Below are 18,566 nucleotides of genomic sequence, written 5' to 3'. Positions count from 1 at the left end.
ATGCTTTCAGTTTTTCACCATTGAGAATGTTGTTTGCTGTGGGTTTGTTCATATATGGCCTTTATTATGTTGAGGTAGGTTCCTTCTATGCCCACTTTTTGGAGAGTTTTTATCATAAATGGGTGTTGAATTTTGTCAAAAGCTTTTTCTGCATCTATTGAGCTAATCATATGGCTTTTCTTCTTCAATTTGTTAATATGGCGTATCACATTGATTCATTTGTGTGTATTGAAGAATCCTTGCATCCCTGGGATAAATCCCACTTGATCGTGGTGTATGATCCTTTTAATGTGTTGTTGGATTCTGTTTGCTAGTATTTTGTTGACAATTTTTGCATCTATATTCATCATTGATATTGGTCTGTAATTTTCTTTTTTGTAGTATCTTTGTCTGGTTTTGCTCTCAGGGTGATGGTGGCCTCATAGAATGAGTTTCGGAGTGTTCCTTCCTCTGCAATTTTTTGGAAGAGTTTGAGAAGGATGGGTGTTAGCTCTTCTCTAAATGTTTGATAGAATTCACCTGTGAAGCCATCTGGTCCTGGACTTCTGTTTGTTGGAAGATTTTTAATCAGAGTTTCAATTTCATTACTTGTGATTGGTCTGTTCATATTTTCTATTTCTTCCTGGTTCAGTCTTGGAAGGTTATACCTTTCTAAGAATTTGTCCATTTCTTCCAGGTTGTCCATTTTATTGGCATAGAATTGCTTGTAGTAGTCTCTTAGGATGCTTTGTATTTCTGCAGTGTCTGCTGTAACTTTTCCTTTTTCATTTCTAATTTTATTGATTTGAGTCCACTCCCTCTTTTTCTTGATGAGTTTGGCTAATGGTTTATGAATTTTGTTTATCTTCTCAAAGAACCAGCTTTTAGTTTTATTGATCTTTGCTATTTTCTTTGTTTCTATTTCATTTATTTCTGCTCTGATCTTTATGATTTCTTTCCTTCTGCTAAATTTAGGGTTTGTTTATTCTTCTTTCTCTAGTTCCTTTACGTGTAAGATTCGATTGTTTATTTGAGATTTTTCTTGTTTCTTGAGGTAGGCTTGTATAACTATAAACTTCGCTCTTCGAGCTGTTTTTGCGCATAGGTTTTGGATCGTCGTGTTTTCATTGTTATTTGTCTGTAGGTATTTTTTGATTTCCTCTTTAATTTCTTCAGTGATCTCTTGGTTATTTACTAACATATTGTTTAGCCTCCGTGTGTTTGTGTTTTTTGCATTTTTTCCCTGTAATTCATTTCTAATCTCATAGCATTGTGGTCAGAAAAGATGTTTGATATGATTTCAATTTTCTTAAATTTACTGAGGCTTGATTTGTGACCCAAGATGTCATCTATCCTGGAAAGTGTTCCGTGCACACTTGAGAAGAAAGTGTAATCTGCTGCTTTTGGATGGAATGTCCTATAAATATCAATTAAATCTAACTGGTCTATTGTGTCATTTAAAGCTTCTGTTTCCTTATTTATTTTCATTCTGGATGATCTGTCCATTGGTGTAAGTGAGGTGTTAAAGCCCCCCAATATTATTTTGTTACTGTTGATTTCCTCTTTTATAGCTGTTAGCAGTTGCCTTATGTATTTAGGTGCTTCTATGTTGGGGGCATATATATTTATAATTGTTATATCTTCTTCTTGGATTGATCCCTTGATCATTATGTAGTGGCCTTCCTTGTCTCTTGTAACATTCTTTATTTTAAAGTCTATTTTATCGGATATGAGTATTGCCACTCCAGCTTTCTTTTGATTTCCATTTGCATGGAATATCTTTTTCCATCCCCTCACTTTCAGCCTGTATGTGTCCCTAGGTCTGAAGTGGGTCTCTTGTAGACAGCATATATATGGGTCTTGTTTTTGTATCCATTCAGCGAGACTGTGTCTTTTGGTTGGAGCATTTAATCCATTCAAGTTTAAGGTAATTATCGATGTGTATGTTCCTATGACCATTTTCTTAATTGCTTGGGGTTTGTTTTTGTAGGTCCTTTTCTTCTCTTGTGTTTCCCACCTAGAGAAGTTCCTTTAGCATTTGTTGCAGAGCTGGTTCGGTGGTGCTGAATTTTCTTAGTTTTTGCTTGTCTGTAAAGCTTTTGATATCTCCATTGAATCTGAATGAGATCCTTGCCAGGTAGAATAATCTTGATTGTAGGTTCTTCCCTTTCATCACTTTAAGTATATCATGCCACTCTCTTCTGGCTTGTAGAGTTTCTTCTGAGAAATCACCTCTTAACCTTATGGGAGTTCCCTTATATGTTATTTATCGTTTTTCCCTTGCTGCTTTCAATAATTTTTCTTTGTCTTTAATATTTGCCCATTTGATTACTATGTGTCTCAGCGTGCTTCTCCTTGGGTTTATCCTTTATGGGACTCTCTGCACTTCCTGAACTTGGGTGGCTATTTCCTTTCCCATGTTCGGGAATTTTTTGACCATAATCTCTTCAAATATTTTCTCTGGTCCTTTCTCTCTCTCTTCTCCTTCTGGGACCCCTATAATGAGACTGTTGTTGCGCTTAATGTTGTCCCAGAGGTCTCTTAGGCTGTCTTCATTTCTTTTCATTCTTTTTTCTTTATTCTGTTCTGCAGCAGGGAATTCCACCATTCTGTCTTCCAGGTCACTTATCCGTTCTTCTGCCTCAGTGATTCTGCTATTGATTCCTTCTAGTGTAGTTTTCGTTTCAGTTATTGTATTGTTTATCGCTGTTTGTTTGTTCTTTAATTATTCTAGGTCTTTGTTATACATTTCTCGCATCTTTTCGATCTTTGCCTCCATTCTTTTTCTGAGCTCCTAGATTATCTTCACTATCATTATTCTGAATCTTTTTCTGGAAGGTTCCCTATCTTCACTTCATTTAGCTTTTTTTCTTGGGTTTTATCTTGTTCCTTCATCTGGTACATAGCCCTCTGCCTTTCATCTTGTCTATTTTTCTGTGAATGTGGTTTTTGTTCCACAGGCTGCAAGATTGTAATTCTTGCTTCTGCTGTCTGCCCTCTGGTGGATGAGGCTATCTAAGAGGCTTGTGCAAGTTTCCTGATGGGAGGGACTGGTGGTGGGTAGAGCTGGCTGTTGCTCTGGTGGACAGAGCTCAGTAAAACTCTAATCCACTTGACTGCTGATGGGTGGGGCTGGGTTCCCTCCCTGTTGGTTGTTTGGCCTGAGGTAACCCAATACTGGAGCCTACCTGGGCTCTTTGGTGAGTCTAATGGCGGACTCTGGGAGGGCTCACGCCAAGGAGCACTTCCCAGAACCTCTGCTCCCAGTGTCCTTGTCCTCACAGTGAGCCACAGCCACCCCCTGCCTCTGCAGGAGACCCTCCAACAATAGCAGGTACGTCTGGTTCAGTATCCTGTTGAGTCACTGCTCCTTCCCCTGGGTCCCAATGCACACACTACTTTGTGTGTGCCCTCCAAGAGTGGAGTCTCTGTTTCCCCCAGTCCTGTCGAAGTCCTGCAATCAAATCCTGCTAGCCTTCAAAGTCTGATTCTCTAGGAATTCCTCCTCCCATTGCCGGACCACCAGGTTTGGAAGCCTGACGTGGGGCTCAGAACCTTCACTCCAGTGGGTGGACTTCTGTGGTATAAGTGTTCTCCAGTCTGTGAGTCACCCACCCAGCAGTTATGGGATTTGATTTTACTGTGATTGCGCCCCTCCTACCATCTCATTGTGGCTTTTCCTTTGTCTTTGGACGCGGTGTATCTTTTTTGGTGAGTTCCAGTGTCTTCCTGTCAATGACTGTCCAGCAGCTCGTTGTGGTTCTGGGGTTCTCACAAGAGGGAGTGACAGCACATCGTTCTACTCCACCATCTTGGTTCAGGGCCAAAATGTATATTTATTTGTAACTCTTTTCTCTCTTCTGAGTTAAAAGTCAATTGCATAGAGCAGTATTGATAAAACTGTGTTGATGGGCTTATAATGTATAAAACAGTAATTTATGACAATAATAATACTAAGAAGAGATAACAACAGAGCTATATTGGAACAAAGTATTTGTATACAACTGAAAGTAAATTGCTATTAATCCAAACCAGGTTATTTTAAATTAAGATGCTAATTATAAACCCCTGGGCAGCCACTGAGAAAATAACTCCAAAAAACATAAGAGAAATAAGGAATTAAAATGGTACACTACAGGGGGAGGGATAAATTGTAAGATTGGGATTGACATATACACACTACTATACATAAAATAGATAACTAATAAGGACCTACGGTATAGCACAGGGAGCTCTACTCAATACTCTGTAATGGCCTATATGGGAAAACAATCTAAAAAAGAGTGGATATATGTATTTGTATAACAGATTCACTTTGCTGTACACCTAAAACTAACACAACATTGTAAATCAACTATACTCCAAGAAAAAAATTTTTAATGTTACACTAGAAAAGATCTAGTTAACAAAAAAAGAAGGAGTAATGGAGTAATAGAGGAATAGAAAAGATATAAGACATATAGAAATTAAATTCCAAATTGGCACACATAAATCCTACCTTCTGAGCAATTAAATTAAATGTAAATGGCTTTTTAAAACCCCAAATAGCCAAAGCAATCCTGAGAAAGAAGAACAAAGCAGAAGGCATCATACTTCCTAATTTCTAGCCGTACTATAAGGCTATAGTAATAAACAGACACATAGACAAATGGAACAGAATCAAGAGCCCAGAAATAAAGCCACAAACAGTGCACAAAGTTTCCAATTTCTTTACTTCCTTACTAACACTTGTCTTTTTTTTTTCTGGTTTTTTTTTTTTTTTTTTGAGGTACACGGGCCTCTCACTGTTTTGGCCTCTCCCACTGCAGAGCACAGGCTCCGGACGCACAGGCTCAGCGGCCATGGCTCACGGGCCCAGCCGCTCTGCAGCATGTGGGATCTTCCCGGACCGGGGCATGAACCCATGTCCCCTGCATCGGCAGGCGGACTCTCAACCACTGCACCACCAGGGAAGCCCCTCTGTTTTTTAATAGTAGCCATTCTGATAGATGTGAGGTGATATCTCATTGTGGTTTTGATTTGCATTTCCCTAATAATTAATGATGTTGAATGTCTTTTGGATTATGCTATTTATTTATTTACTTACATAAAGAATCCACAAAAAATTTATTGGAGCTCATGAAGGTATTTAGCAAGATTTCATGATACAAGATCAATATACAAAAATCAATCATATTTCTATACACTAGCAATGAAGAACTTTTAGTGAAATTAAGAAAGCAGTTTCACTTATAAAAGCTTGGAAAAGAATAAAATATTTAGGGATAAATTTAACAAAATAAGTGTAAGACTTGTATAGTGAAAACTATAAAATATTGTTGAAAGAAATTAAAGAAGACCTAAATGAATGGTAAGACATCCATATTCATGGATTGGAAGACAATACAATGTTAATATGGCAATATTCCACAAATTAATTTATAGTTTCAATGCAATCCGTATTATTAAAATCCCACTTGGATTTTTTTTTTTTAGAAATTGCAAATTGGTTCTCAAATTTATATGGAAATGCAAGGAATCCAGAATAGCCTAAACACCTTGAAAGAGTAGAACAAAGGTAAAGGCCTCACGCTTCCCCATTTTAAAACTTATACAAAGCTTCAGTGATCAAGATAGTATGGTACTGGAATAAAGACAGACAAATAGATCAACAGAATAGAATTGAGATTCCAGAAATAAATCCTTACTTTTACCATCAAATTTCTTTTACAAGAATGCCAAGACAATGCAATAGTGGTAGGACTACTAAATGCAAAAGAATGAAGTTGGACTCCTTCCTCCTACAATACACAAAAAATAGCTCAAAATGTATCATAGACCTAAATGTAAGAGGTAAAATTGTAAGTCCTTATAAGAAAACATCACATCTTCATGACCTTGGGTTAAGCAATGGTTTTTCAGATGTGACACCTAAATCACAGTGACAAAAAAATAAATTGGACTTTACCAAAATAAAAATTCCTTAGAGAGTTTCAGCAGTAGAGTTGAACCAGCAATGAACTTGAAGATAGATGGATAGAGAGTATGCAATCTAAAGAACACAGCAAAAATGGAATGAAGAAAAATAAACCAAGCCTCAGAGAAATGTAGGACACCTTCAAGCACACTAACATACGTACAATGGGGGTGCTAGAAAGACAGGAAAAGAGAAGGGAGCATTAAAAAGTTTTGAAGAAATAATGGATGAAAGCTTTCCAAATTTGCTGAAAACATTAATCTACATATCCAAGAAGCTCAGTGATCTATAAGTAAGATAAATGCAGAGATACAGACCCAGACACATTACAGTAAAATGCTGAAAGTCAAAGACAAAGAGGAAATCTTGAAAGCAGCAAGAGAGAAATCACTCATCCATACAAGGGAACCCCAATAAGATTAACAGCTGACTTCTCACCAGAAATAATGGAGGCCAGAAGGCAGTGGGATGACCTGACCTAGTCAAAGGAATAAAAGAACCTAGAATCTTATGTCCAGTAAAACTCTCTTTCAAAAATGAAGGATAAACAAAATAACATAACGGTGATGGTTGCACAATTCTGTGAATACACCAAAAATCATTGAAGTTTATACTTTTAAAAGAGTGGATTTCCTGGTATGTGAATTACATATCAATAGAACTAGTTTTGGGGGGGGTTTTTTAATCCAATGAGTTTAAGCCAATAAGTTTTTACTTAGGCTTCTAATCAGCACCACTGTCTACCCTGCAGTGTCTGAGTAGGGTGATTGCCAGAGCAAACCTCCATGCCAAGGCTGGCCAACTTGACCCTGAATTCCAGGGATACAGCCTTGTGCCTGAGAGTCATCACAGCCAAAATGCTGGAGGCCCATCTGAGGTGCCGTTTCAAAAGGAGACTCTTCAACCCTGTTGTGTAGTCAGGGTTTGTTTGGCAACATGAAGCCAAACAATGGAAAGCCACCATCTGTGTTTCTCTTCTTTTTGCGTGTGTGTGTGTGTGTGTCTGCACAGAATGCGTGTGTGCATTAGAAACAGAGAAAGAGGAAGAATGCTATACTGTGATTGCAGCCAGCATTGGGTTTTGGTGCCTCCTGTGTGCCACCGTTGTCCCAGGCACTTTACGTATACACAATATCTTACTCAATCTTCATAGCAGTCCAGAGAGGCAGGGATTGTTACTCCCCACGTTTCCCAGAAGCAGAGTTTGCATCAGAGAGAACAGGCACTTGCTCAAGGTCTAGAGCTCATCAGCTGGAGAGCCAGGTTCTAAGGCCTCAACACTCCCTGGCAGTATCGGCCTGATTAAATGCAGGGCCTGAGGCCTGACCTAAGTGCCTGGCTCGCTGACTCAGTATTGGCTCTGGATTTGCCAGCCTCCAGGCCTCATTTCATCTACCTGCAAACTCAGTTGAAAAGCCTTGGCCTACTCTGCTGCACTGGGGAAACCCCAGCGAAGCATGGCTGAAGGTCATTTCCTCATGGGTGAGTGGGTTTCCAAGGGTCAAGAGCCAGGACCCTGTAACCCAGGCTGGCTGAGTGGGAAGAGGCACAGGGCTAGATCTGAGCCAGGGCCTGTTGGGCAGAGCAGGGAGCAGGCACAGTGCAGTCAGGAGTCCAGGCAGAGCCCAAGAAGGGTAGGTGTGGGCTGTGAGCAGGGACAATGACCCCAGCAGCCTCAGGCACTAAGGCCAGCCCCCAGCTCCAAGAGTGCAGGCCGCCCACTAGCCAGGCTGTGGGAATTCTTCCCAGTTTGCTTTTCCAGGAATGTAGCCTTTGGGAAACACTGAGGAAAAGATCATCCCCAGAAGGACTAAGAGCTCTAGGGAGGCATTGTAGGCCCCAGACCCTCCACCCACTTCTGCTTACCTGTCAACTAGCACCCCATGCACCCTCTGAACCTTGAGGTGTGAGAGGATTGGCTCCCAGTTTGGGAAACGCTGCTCCTGTCGGGCCACATCAGTTCAGTTAAAGAGGATCCAGAATCATCGAAACCCCTACTCCCTCAGACCCATTTTATTTATCTTCCAAGTCATCTGGCTCTTATTTAATTGCTCCCACATTCCTGACAGCAAAGGCAGCAGATCCAGCCAGTGCCTGGAACACATGCTTGAAAGCTGTGTGCAGAATGGGGCGGGCCATGGCCAGACCACCACGCGGCCTCCTGGAGGCCCTGAAGCCAGCCTTACTTTCTAAGTAGGGAACCCCTGGACAACCTGAGCCAAGCCCTCCATCGCATGTGTCACTCTTGGCTGGCCAGCGAGTCCACCTCCAGAGGCTTCCGGCAGCCACAGCACAAACCCTGTACAGTCGGCCTTCTGTACTTGCAGGTCCCACATCCATGGATTCAAACAACCACCTATAAGAATTTTGTTTTAATTTCCAGAAGGTTCCAAAAAGCAAAACTTGAATTTGCTGTGCACCAGCAACTATTTACATAGTACTTACATTGTGTGAGGTATCATAAGTAATCTAGAAATGATTTAAAATATACAGGGGATTGTATAGGTTATATGCAAATATAACCATTTTATACAAGGGATTTGAGCATCCTTGGATTTGGGTATCCTGGGGAGTCATGGAACCGATTTCCCAGAAACCAAGGGCTCAGCACTCCTGCCCTTCTCCCCTCTCGTCCATTCAGCATGAATTTATGAAGTGCTTGTGCCTGCCTGGCCCTGTTCTAGGCCTCGGGGAAACAGCAGGAAGCCAGGCACAAAGGACCCCAGCTCTCAGGGAACTGCCTTGCTGGTGGGGCTGACAGACAATAAACAAAACACAAATAAGTGGATTTCAGGAGTAAAGACTGATATGTGCTTGGAAGGAAATAGCAGCCAGCTGTGATGGAAACAAGTGCGGGAGAAGGGTGAGGAGATGTCTTCAGTTTCATGGTCATGAAGGCAGTCACAAAGGGGGGTGTGAATGTCCTGGGGCAGAAGAGGGCTGGCCCCTTGGGGAACTGAGAGAGACAAGTGGGACCCAGTGCTTAGCCGAGGCTGATGGAGCAAGGAGCAGGGCCACATGGGAGCGCTGTGCCTCCTGAGAGTCTGGATGTTATTCCACTTAAATGGGAAGCCCTGGGAAGGGGTGGGCATCTTTAAAAGGCCCCTCTGGTTGGTGGGGTTGAGGTGCCAAGAAGGAGGAGGCTGTAATGATGGTGCCAATGCTAAGTGATGGTGACTGGTGATATGGTGCCAGCAGGGCTCAAGAGAGGTGGTGGCTTGGTGTGTTTTAGAATCTCTTAGATGGGCTAGATGTGTCCTGTCCCACCAGTGATGGGATCAGTCTCTGGAATGCTGCCATTCCCACTCTGAACACCCCTCTGGGGACAGTGGAAGGTGGAAGGTTTGGGGTCCCACAGCGCTGCTTCCATCCTGAACTGCTCCCCACTAGCTAGGTGACCTCAGACATGCCACGGACCCTCCCGGAGACCTCAGGGGACACTCGGTGAATGTCAGAGCTCTTTCTGCCAAAATACTTTGCACTTTGTTAGGCTTAAAGTCAAGCTGCCTGGGTCATGCCCGGGTTCAGCAGGACGTGACCCTGGGCATGGTAACCTTTCTGAGCCTCAGTTTCCTCATCTGTAAAATGTGCTGGTGAGGTTGCATAAGGGGTTAAATGAGATGGTTAGGGAAAGCTGCCAGTGCATGATGAGCCCTAAGTGAGTGATGGTTACTCTTGCAGCTCCTCCTTCATCTCCTGAGCTGCACCTCACACCAGGCCCCGGGCTCCACTCTCAGGACCCCAGGTCCTCAGAATGATAATCACAATCTGAGCTTTCTTGGAGAGAGCTTGGAAGTGAGTGTGAGGAAAGACAGCAAAAGCTGAAGGACCAGACAAAAACACAGAGCTTACTCCAGCTGTTTTCAAGTTAAAGTTTATTGCCTTGTCTGACTTGGTAGCTATACACGTGTATCCAATGGCATCAAAGAGTCCATGGTGAAAAGTCAGTCTCCCCTGCCACTGCTGTCCTCCCACCATCCCGTTCCTCTACTCGGAAGTAACTTGATGACCACATTCTTCTCTGCACACCCAGAGATGTTCCATGTTTATACAAACAAAAGTCTACCGAATTTTTAGCACAAATGGCTGCCAATTAAAAGACATGCCTTTTTAAAAATGTAACAATATGGCTGGGAGATTATTCCATGTCAGAAATACAGAACTACTTTAATCTTTTTCACAGCTGCATTGTATCCCATTTAGATAAGCCTCCCATCCTTTCTTTCAAGCAATTCCACTTGTACTGTTTCTAATGTCTTTATCATCTCAATTAGTTCTGCAATGAGTATTCTTCTACACCTGTCGTCTTATATATTTGTTCATATATCTATGGAATACATTTCTAGGAGGATCATTGTAGCAATTGGCACAAAAATTTTAAATCTTAATTAGTATTGCCGAATCACTCTCTGTAGAGAATGTACCAATTTATCCTTTCAACCAATGTGTGAGCTGACTGTCCTCATTTCCCTTGACATAAGTCATCATATTTTGTTCACTCTTTCTAATCTGATATGATTATAGCTTTAATTTTCATTTCTTTTATTGTGAATGAAGATTTCCTTTTGTTTTGCATCCTAAAGGGCTGTATTTTCTGTGTACTCTCTATTCATATCTTTTGACCATTTTTCTATTTGATTGTTGATGTTTTTAGAGTTGATTTGTAGGAGCACTTTTATATCAAGGTATCTAGACTTTGTGACATGAGTTAGAAATATGTTTCCACTCTGGCTTTTGACTTTGTCGACAGTGCTTTCTGCCTTGCAGACATTTTTGTTTTTGTATGGTTGGATCAGACTTTATGTCATAGCTTCTAGATTATGAACTGTACTTGGGAAAGTTTGCCCCTCTCCATGGTTAGAAAGGAATTTTCCCACATTTTCCTCTAGGATTTTTATGATTTTTTTGAAGCATGTAAATCTTTGATCCTCTTGGAATTTATCCTGGTTCATGAGGAGGTATGAATCCAACTTGACTTTGTCCTGATGACCACCGGCCTGCCCACCACCCTCTATTAATAACAGCTCTCATCCCAGCAGTTCGAGGGGCTCAGGCATAGGGGCAAGGGCAGATCACAGCATAGACAGGGCTTTGGATTTGAGCCTCTGTCCTAAGAACAATGGGAAAGTGAGGAGTGACGGGACGGGAGTGCCATGATCAGATTTGCATCTAGCCTCCGAATGGAGACTGGAGAGCATTGGGCCAGCATATTGGAAGCCATCTCTGATCCCAGGCACATCCCTTTCACTGCTAGTGGGTTTCAGCTCCTGGGTCTCCAACACCACTTCTGGGTCAACTCCTAGGGATCTTGATATCTGCATAGAAGCCCCTCACACCCTCAGCCTCTCACACCTCACTCGTGACTGACGGTCTCAGTTCCTACTTCACTGGCACAGTTGGAGCAGTTGGAAGAAATCTTCCACAAACCCCACCTGTACGGCCACACACCTGCATGCACCGCCTCCCTGCTTATTGCCACAGACGGACTATCCAAGCTCCTGAGCACAGCCAGTGCCACCTCTTATGCCAGGGCCAGTCCTTCTCGCCTCCTCAAGGACATCACTCCAGGAATCCCCCTTTCTCCAACATATCGAGCCTTCCCCTTCCAGCTGATGACTCCCGTTGTGCAAACATGCTGCTGTGCCTCTCATCCTGAAGAAATCCCTTCTCTGGACTCCACGCCACCAAAGCAACTACTCCATCTTTGCTCCCCTTTGCAACAGAACTCCTAGAAAGCTCTCACTGTCCACCTTCCTCCCCTCCCCTTCCCATCAGATGTCCACTCCTATCACCCTTCCTGTCTGTGGCCTCTGCATTGCTAGGTCCAGCCATCGGGTCTCAGTCCTCCCCTCACGTGACCGTCAGCACTGATCAGCATGGGGATTATGCCATCCCCCCTGATGCACTCCCTCCACTCAGCTTCCAGGACTTCCTTCTCTTTTGCACCCGCTTCTAACTGTTGGAGTGCCCCCGAGGGCCAGGGGTGCACAGCTGAGCTCCTGACACTTCCAGCCAAACCTGCCAACCTACAGTCTCCCCACCTCTGTTGATGGCAACAGCATCCTTTCAGTCACTCAAGCCAAAATCTTCCTTGACTCGTGTCTCTTAGACTCCACAGTCTAGAGAAATCCTCTCGGCTCTACCTGCAGAATCAATCCAGAATTCAGCCACTTCCACCCCCTACACCGCTTCCACTGGCTGCGAGCCACCATCACCTCTCCCCTACATCACTGCAATAGCTGCCCCACATGGTATGACCCTTTTAAAACATAAACCAGGTCATATTATCTCTGCTCAAAACCCTGCAAGGGCTCCCATCTCAGAAAGAAGATAAAGTCCTACAAATCACCTACAAGGCCCCCCCAGTCTGCCTCCCAGCACTAATAGCACCCCTTACCCTGCTCTGCTGCCTGTCTCTGTCCATGACACTATCGCCTTCCAGGTGATGTACTGTTTATTATGCTTATTGTATCTCAGCTGTCCTCTCACTAGAAGGGGACGGGGATGCTTAGGACAAGGATGCTTGTCACTTTCACTGCTGTATCCCACTTTCCCAGAACAGCATTTAGAACAGTAGGCACTCAGTGAATGTCTGTGGGACGAGTGAAGAGGGTGATGAGTGAAGAAGCTATTTCAACAGTCAGGAGATGCTGGTAACATGGATGAGGTTGTGGTATTGGGGAGAGACCAAAGGGGATGGGCTTCAGAGCAACAAACAGTGGATGTGCCAATAGAGCATGTCGAGAGGGACTCCTCATTTTCCCGTTCACCAGCTGGGCAGGAGGGGATGCCATCCACAGAGACCAGGAGCTGGAGAGGAGCACATTTGTGGGCAGAAGATTGTGAGTGTGACTGTGCATCCTTGTTTGAGGAATCATGGGATTATTCAAGGGGAAATCAAGCAGGCAGCTCAAAAAGGGAGCCTGGGCCTCAAGGCATGGTCAGGACTGGAGATGTACATTCGGGACACTTCCACCTATTGTAGCCATGAGCATGGAAGAGCTCCTTTGGGAAGATGGAGAGAAGAGACTGATGAGCAGGGAACTGAAAAGAAGAAAGCTTAGACTTGATCCCTGAGGAGCCTTGGCATGTGAGGCTGGGAGAGGAGACTGAGTCAGCTGAATAGCCAGGGAGGTGGGAGGAGCTGTCATCTTGGAAGCCAAAGGGGGACAGCACTTCTAGAAGGAGGTAGAAGATGAGTCCAAGGAGGAGAAGAAATCCTGTCGGGCTTATTGATTGGAGGAGGTTGTTGGAGACATGGTGAGTGCCATTTTGGTGGAGGGATAGGAATGGAATCCAAACTGTAGGGTCATGAGGTGAGTGGAAGGTGAGTGAGAGGAGACTCCCGCCTTCCAGCAGTGCAGCTGTGAGGGAGAGAGGAGCTGCTACAGGAACAGAGGAGGGCGTGGAACAAAGGATTGTTTCTCATGTTCAGAGCTGTGGGGAAGGATCTGCTTGAAGGGCAGGCTTGACCAGCGGAGCTTGGGGGCGGCAGGGTCCCAAAAGGAAGAGGCGGGTCAGTTCCTCTGAGTTGTCAATGAAAATAATCAATAAACAATCTATAAAAGGAATAGAAAAGAGTTTTACTTGAGCCAAACTGAGGACTATAGCCCAGAAGCCAGCCTCACAGATATCTCTGAGAAACTGCTGCAGAGAAGCATGGTTTTCAGCACAGTTTTATGTCTTGTCAGAACGAAGAATCACAAACAAGTCAGGGATACATTCCTTCAAGGTTTCAAAAAAACAGATCAGCAGGTACACAGTGAGTCAGTATGGCTTTGGCACCTGGGAAGGGAATCTTATCCTCAAAGGAGGACCAGCATTGGCCTCCCAGGAAGGGAGGCATTTAATCTTTATTTTTAACATGGACATTCTTTACTTCTGGTCAATGTGCCCTTTTCTTTAATAATTAAAGCAGGTGTACAGTGTATGTTTGATAGGCCACAAACAGGATGTTTTAGTTAGCAGAAAATCCAAGTTAACTCATGTATAAGCCAGAATGACTTCCCCATGCCTCAATATGTGAACATTTCTTCTATCAGAGTTAACCTGAGGGGCACAGAGCAGAGGCCGGGCACAGGCGCAGGTACAGGCAGGTGTGGGCGTGTGGCATCAGAAAGGCAATGACAAGTCCACCTGGTGGCTTTTCTCTTTTTTGTAAAACAGAGAGCAGGCTGAAAGAGAGATGCCAGCTGTACGGTTGTCCACATGGCCAACAACCTGCCCAGCCCCTAGTCTAGGCTTAGGGAACACACAGCCCACTCCCCCGCCACGTTACGTTCTCAGGCATTAGCACCATCGTGCATTAGTTTCTCAAGCAAAAAATCATTGTCTCATCTCTCTCCTTCCTCTATGCCCGATGCACCTCTCCACTCATCCTCCACCATTAAATCCATGAGCAAGTCCTGTCTGTCCTCACTGATAAGTACCATCTGACTCACTTCTCTTCATCTCCACTGCCAGCCCCCAAGTCCAGGCCACTGTCACCTACAGGGGGACAAGTGCAACCCATCCTCATGCCCACTCACACCGCCTCAAATCACTCCTCTGTGCAGAACTCTTCAGTGGCCGCCACTGTCCTTCAAATCACGCTCCGCTGGACAATGACGTGGAAACGAGATGCCGTGGTCTGGCTGGCTTGCCTTCTCCCCAGTCCCTCCTGTGCTGCAGCCTGTTCCGCTTCACCTGGACCCTAGATGCCCAGTGACCTTGGCGTGTTCAGAGCTCTTCCCTCCCTGTTCCTCTCCCCGATAACTATTCCTCACGCTCTGGACTCAGCCCAGCCTCCCGACCCAAGTCGGCCCAGTCTGGCTCTGGCCCCTCATTACGTGCTGGGAGCTTCCTGTGCTTCCTCCTTGTGTCGTTGTTTTCTTAAGTATTGATCCGTCCAAGGAAAATTCTGTGAGTCAGAGATCTTGCCTCTTTCACCACTGGTCCCATTAACCTGCACCCAGTGGCGATCCGTAAATATGTATGGGCTGGCTGACTGCCGAGGGCCGCCTCCCTGTGCCGGCCTCACTCTCCAGACTGAGGTCTGGGGCCTGGCCGGAGAGGGCAGAGGGGTCACTTGTTTGGCAGCAACATGGCTTTAGTGGAAAATGGGTAGGATTTGAGAGTCGGGAGACTTCCTTCGGGGATAAATTCCACCCCTAACCAACTATGTGGCCTTAGACAAGTCATTTCTTTCTCTCTGAGCCTCTGTGTGGTCATCTGTCACATGGGTATGTTCATCATACCTCAAAGATTGTTGAGAAGGTCAAATGCTGTCATAGATGTGCAATATGGTTTGCACGCTGTAAGGTGAGGAACACCTGAGTGTTCTCCATGGGGCAAGTCTCAGCTTGCTGCACCAGCCTTCCCTGCAGCAGCCACCTGTGCTTCCAGACTCGCCCCCTTCAAATCCCCCATGTGCAGCCAGGCTCGGCACCGCTAACCCCGGAGCTGGGCTATGGGCCCCCGACCCCCCTACGTGTCAGCTCAGCCGCACACTCACACATCCAGTGCACCTAGGAGTAGTCTCACCTCCGCCCAGAATGTTTTCTTTCTCAAGTCTCTCCCTTTCCATAGAAATAAACCAACCCCTAGTGAGTTCCAAAATGTGTTCTTCAATCAGGAACAGGTCTGATTCCTACCCTGCCTGCCAAAACCCAACACAGGTGGGCCCCAAGCAAGAAGCAGCAGCAGCCTCATGTAACGCATGCAGGAACCAAAACTTTCTGGATTGTCTTTACCAGGCGCATGCCTACCCAGCCCCTCCAAGGACAGAGGCACCCCCTCTGCCCTGCCACTTGGCTTTGGGGCCAATGACGGTATCAAAGCCTTGCGAGGAGGGGTGGTCAGGAGCTGTGTGAGAGAGTGGCCGGCCTTGGCGAGGGGACCCTCTCTCCCTTTGATGCTGACTGTGGCTTCTCTGCTTGTGTTTTGCAGGTCCTCCCGTAAGTGTCCTGGATTATGCTCTGCTCCTGAAAGATAAGACATTTTGTTTTCTCTTTGTGTAGCACTTTCATGAAAAATAATATTTGATTAGAGTGGTGTGTCCTTAAAATTAAATTCAGTCCCAGACAGGGGCCATATTTTTTTGTGATTTGTAGTTGAACGCAAGCACAGGATTCCATGGGCTTGACGTGCCCAGTGAAGCATGCTGTGACTGTTTTCCCTGCAAGAGAGCTGACATGAGCCTGGCTGCTCCTCACCAAATCTCTGGCTCAGCTTGATGCACAGCAATGCAAGCACCATGCCCATATTTCCTAAATGTTCAGCAGCAGTTGATCTGTGTAAACATTTTCATCTCACATGCTTTGGCAGAAAGGGCTCTGGAGTCAGGCAACTATGCCAGGGATATGTTGCGCTTGACCACTAGATCCTGGGGTCCGTTTTCCTTCTTTGCCAAAACATTTGACTCTCCGGGTTGGGCAACAGAGACCTTGAGAGAACAGCTGGCCAGTGAGGGTGCTGAGTTTGAGAAGGGTGTGATTGGTGCCCAATCCACAGCAGCCCCGGAAATCCCGTTCCTTCTCCAAGACACATGACAAGTCTGCCTTTGATTCATCTTGGCAGTTTTTCAGAGCCTGATAAATCCTGATGAATGAATTCAAGAAGCACATTGACAGTCCTCTTGAGCCAAAATTAACCTTCTAAAGGAATTCCTTTCAGATGAGCAGCTTCGTTTTACTTTCACTTACCATGATTCATTTCCCGATCAGCACCTTTCAGAATCTGGACCTACTGATGCATGTAGCAGCACCACATTGAGCCAGAAAGTGAGATTTATGGGCTACGAGCAGTTTTTCACAATTGAGTCATTCCTGACTGTCACATGGAGGCTAGCCTGCATGAACTTGCCAAAGTGCATAATGCAGAGGGCTATGGAGAAAATTTGGTTTTTTGTGTTTTTTTCTTTTTAAACTGGGCTGTTAAACGACTAAGTGGATTAAACAAATGCAGAATTCTCAAGCTGCAACCTGAGATGGATGCCAATGTATCGGACACTGGCGGGACAGCCACTGCTCCGAGCACATGGGGTCTGAGAAGCATCCAGTAGCAGTAAAGGCGCCCCCATATCTCTGGTTTCCAAGGCTGTCTTCCTCAGGTCACCCCATCCCAGTGGCAACAGACAGGAAACCCATATCCTGCTCACTAGGCCCCAGATCAGGCCCCATTTAAGGAGCATTTTCCGTGGTAACTGTGATGCCACCCTCCAGAAGCCCACAATCCCACAAGGTCCTTGCCATGTGCCTTGGCTGACGTGGGGAGGACACGTGTGGTGTGTGCCCTGGTGGCCCCTCCAACCTGGCCCTATGAGGTGGGGAATGGGTGCTCCATCCCCCAGACCCATTGGAGCCTTGCATCCCCTCCCCCTTGAAGGAGTCAGTTACCAGCCAGCAGCCTCTGCTGCAAACCCTGCAGACGTTGGGGGGGATCTGGGGCCCTGACTGAGTTCTAAGTGTTGCCATATGGTTTTCTGCCGAAAGTCTAATTATTAATGACGTATTAATTACCACAGGGGCAATCAGGACGAGATGGCTACCCGGTAATTTGCCATATATTTTTTTGCTCTCTTTGCCCTTTACTCTCAAGCCAGTATTCTTCCTCTGTGCCTTTATTTAACTGTCTGAATTCCTCTCCTCCTCCTCCTTCTCTGCTCCTCAGTGGCCGTGGTCTCTCTGTGGCGGGAGTAGCATTAGCTCTGTGAAGATGCAGGATGTGCAGATCTGCAGGGCCCTGGCCTGGAGGGAACTGTCTGCAGCTCTAGCTGCCTTGCAGACAAATCAAATAGCCTTCAGGAGAGAGTCTCATTGGCGTGCTGAGTCCACCCAACACTGCTCTTCCTGGCCAGTGTGTCAGCCCTGAGCCCAGGGTCCAGCCCTTGGCTGTGGAGTGAGTGCCCTCCTGTGGGCTTGGCTGCCAGACTCTTTCCAGTGGACAGAAGACTCCCTGTCCCAGCCCACCATGTCCTGTCACCACTCGAGAACGAGAGACTGGTTAGTTCCAGTTTGGCCTTTTTGGTGTCGTTACTTCTCAGATCTTTTACAATTAAACCTAAAAGTTAGCTTATACTTGGAATGGATGTCCCAGCCTGGGCTGAGAGAGCACCACGTCAGAAGCAAGGTGAAATATGGCCGTGCCACTGTCCAGTCCTGCACGGAGGTTAAGGCCCATGAGAGCAGCATGCAGAAGTCCTGATAAAGAAAGAGCAGAGGGTAAGCCTGGTGAAGGAGAGCATGGCAGGACCATCCTGTTAGGAGATTTGTTCTGTGCCGCTGGCCAGGAGGATTCAGGGAGGGAAATGTTGATGGATTCAGAGGCCGCTCTAGTGGCCAGCTCTGTCCAGAGTCAGAATTGGCTGGCAGTGGAGGGCGGGGTCAGGGGGTGGGTGTCCCCAGCCTTGCAGGAGCCACCTTCCCAGAAGTCTGTGGAGGGCCGTCCAGCCCTGAGCATCAGGGAGACCTGGGCATGGATTCCAACCCTGGTGCCTCCTAGCGTGGTGACCTTGGGGAAGGCTCTGGCGTTCTCTGAGCTTCAGTTTCCTGTTCTGCGAAATGGGGTCATGCAAGGCCTCCCTAACAGCACTGGAGCTGGGATTAATTAAGACTGAGGAGGTGATGGCTACACAAAATGGGTCCCAAACCCA

At 45.7% G+C, this 18,566-nt stretch overlaps 1 protein-coding gene across 1 annotated transcript in view; it reads left to right on the top strand.

The window, feature by feature from the left end:
• COL23A1 (collagen type XXIII alpha 1 chain) overlaps positions 1 to 18,566 on the top strand; it is a 362,767-nt gene that overhangs the window by 300,062 nt on the left and 44,139 nt on the right. Inside the window, exons 4-5 of the mRNA XM_081232836.1 lie at positions 15,863 to 15,870; positions 17,439 to 17,465. Of these exons, the coding sequence (XP_081088962.1) occupies positions 15,863 to 15,870; positions 17,439 to 17,465 (35 nt within the window). The remainder of the gene's footprint in view (positions 1 to 15,862; positions 15,871 to 17,438; positions 17,466 to 18,566) is intronic.

This window comes from Mesoplodon bidens (genome assembly GCF_964165515.1).
Source record: "Mesoplodon bidens genome assembly, chromosome: 4".
NCBI lineage: Eukaryota > Metazoa > Chordata > Mammalia > Artiodactyla > Ziphiidae > Mesoplodon > Mesoplodon bidens.
Note: the sequence above shows the minus strand (reverse complement) of the source record. Positions and strands in the feature narration are given on the sequence as shown.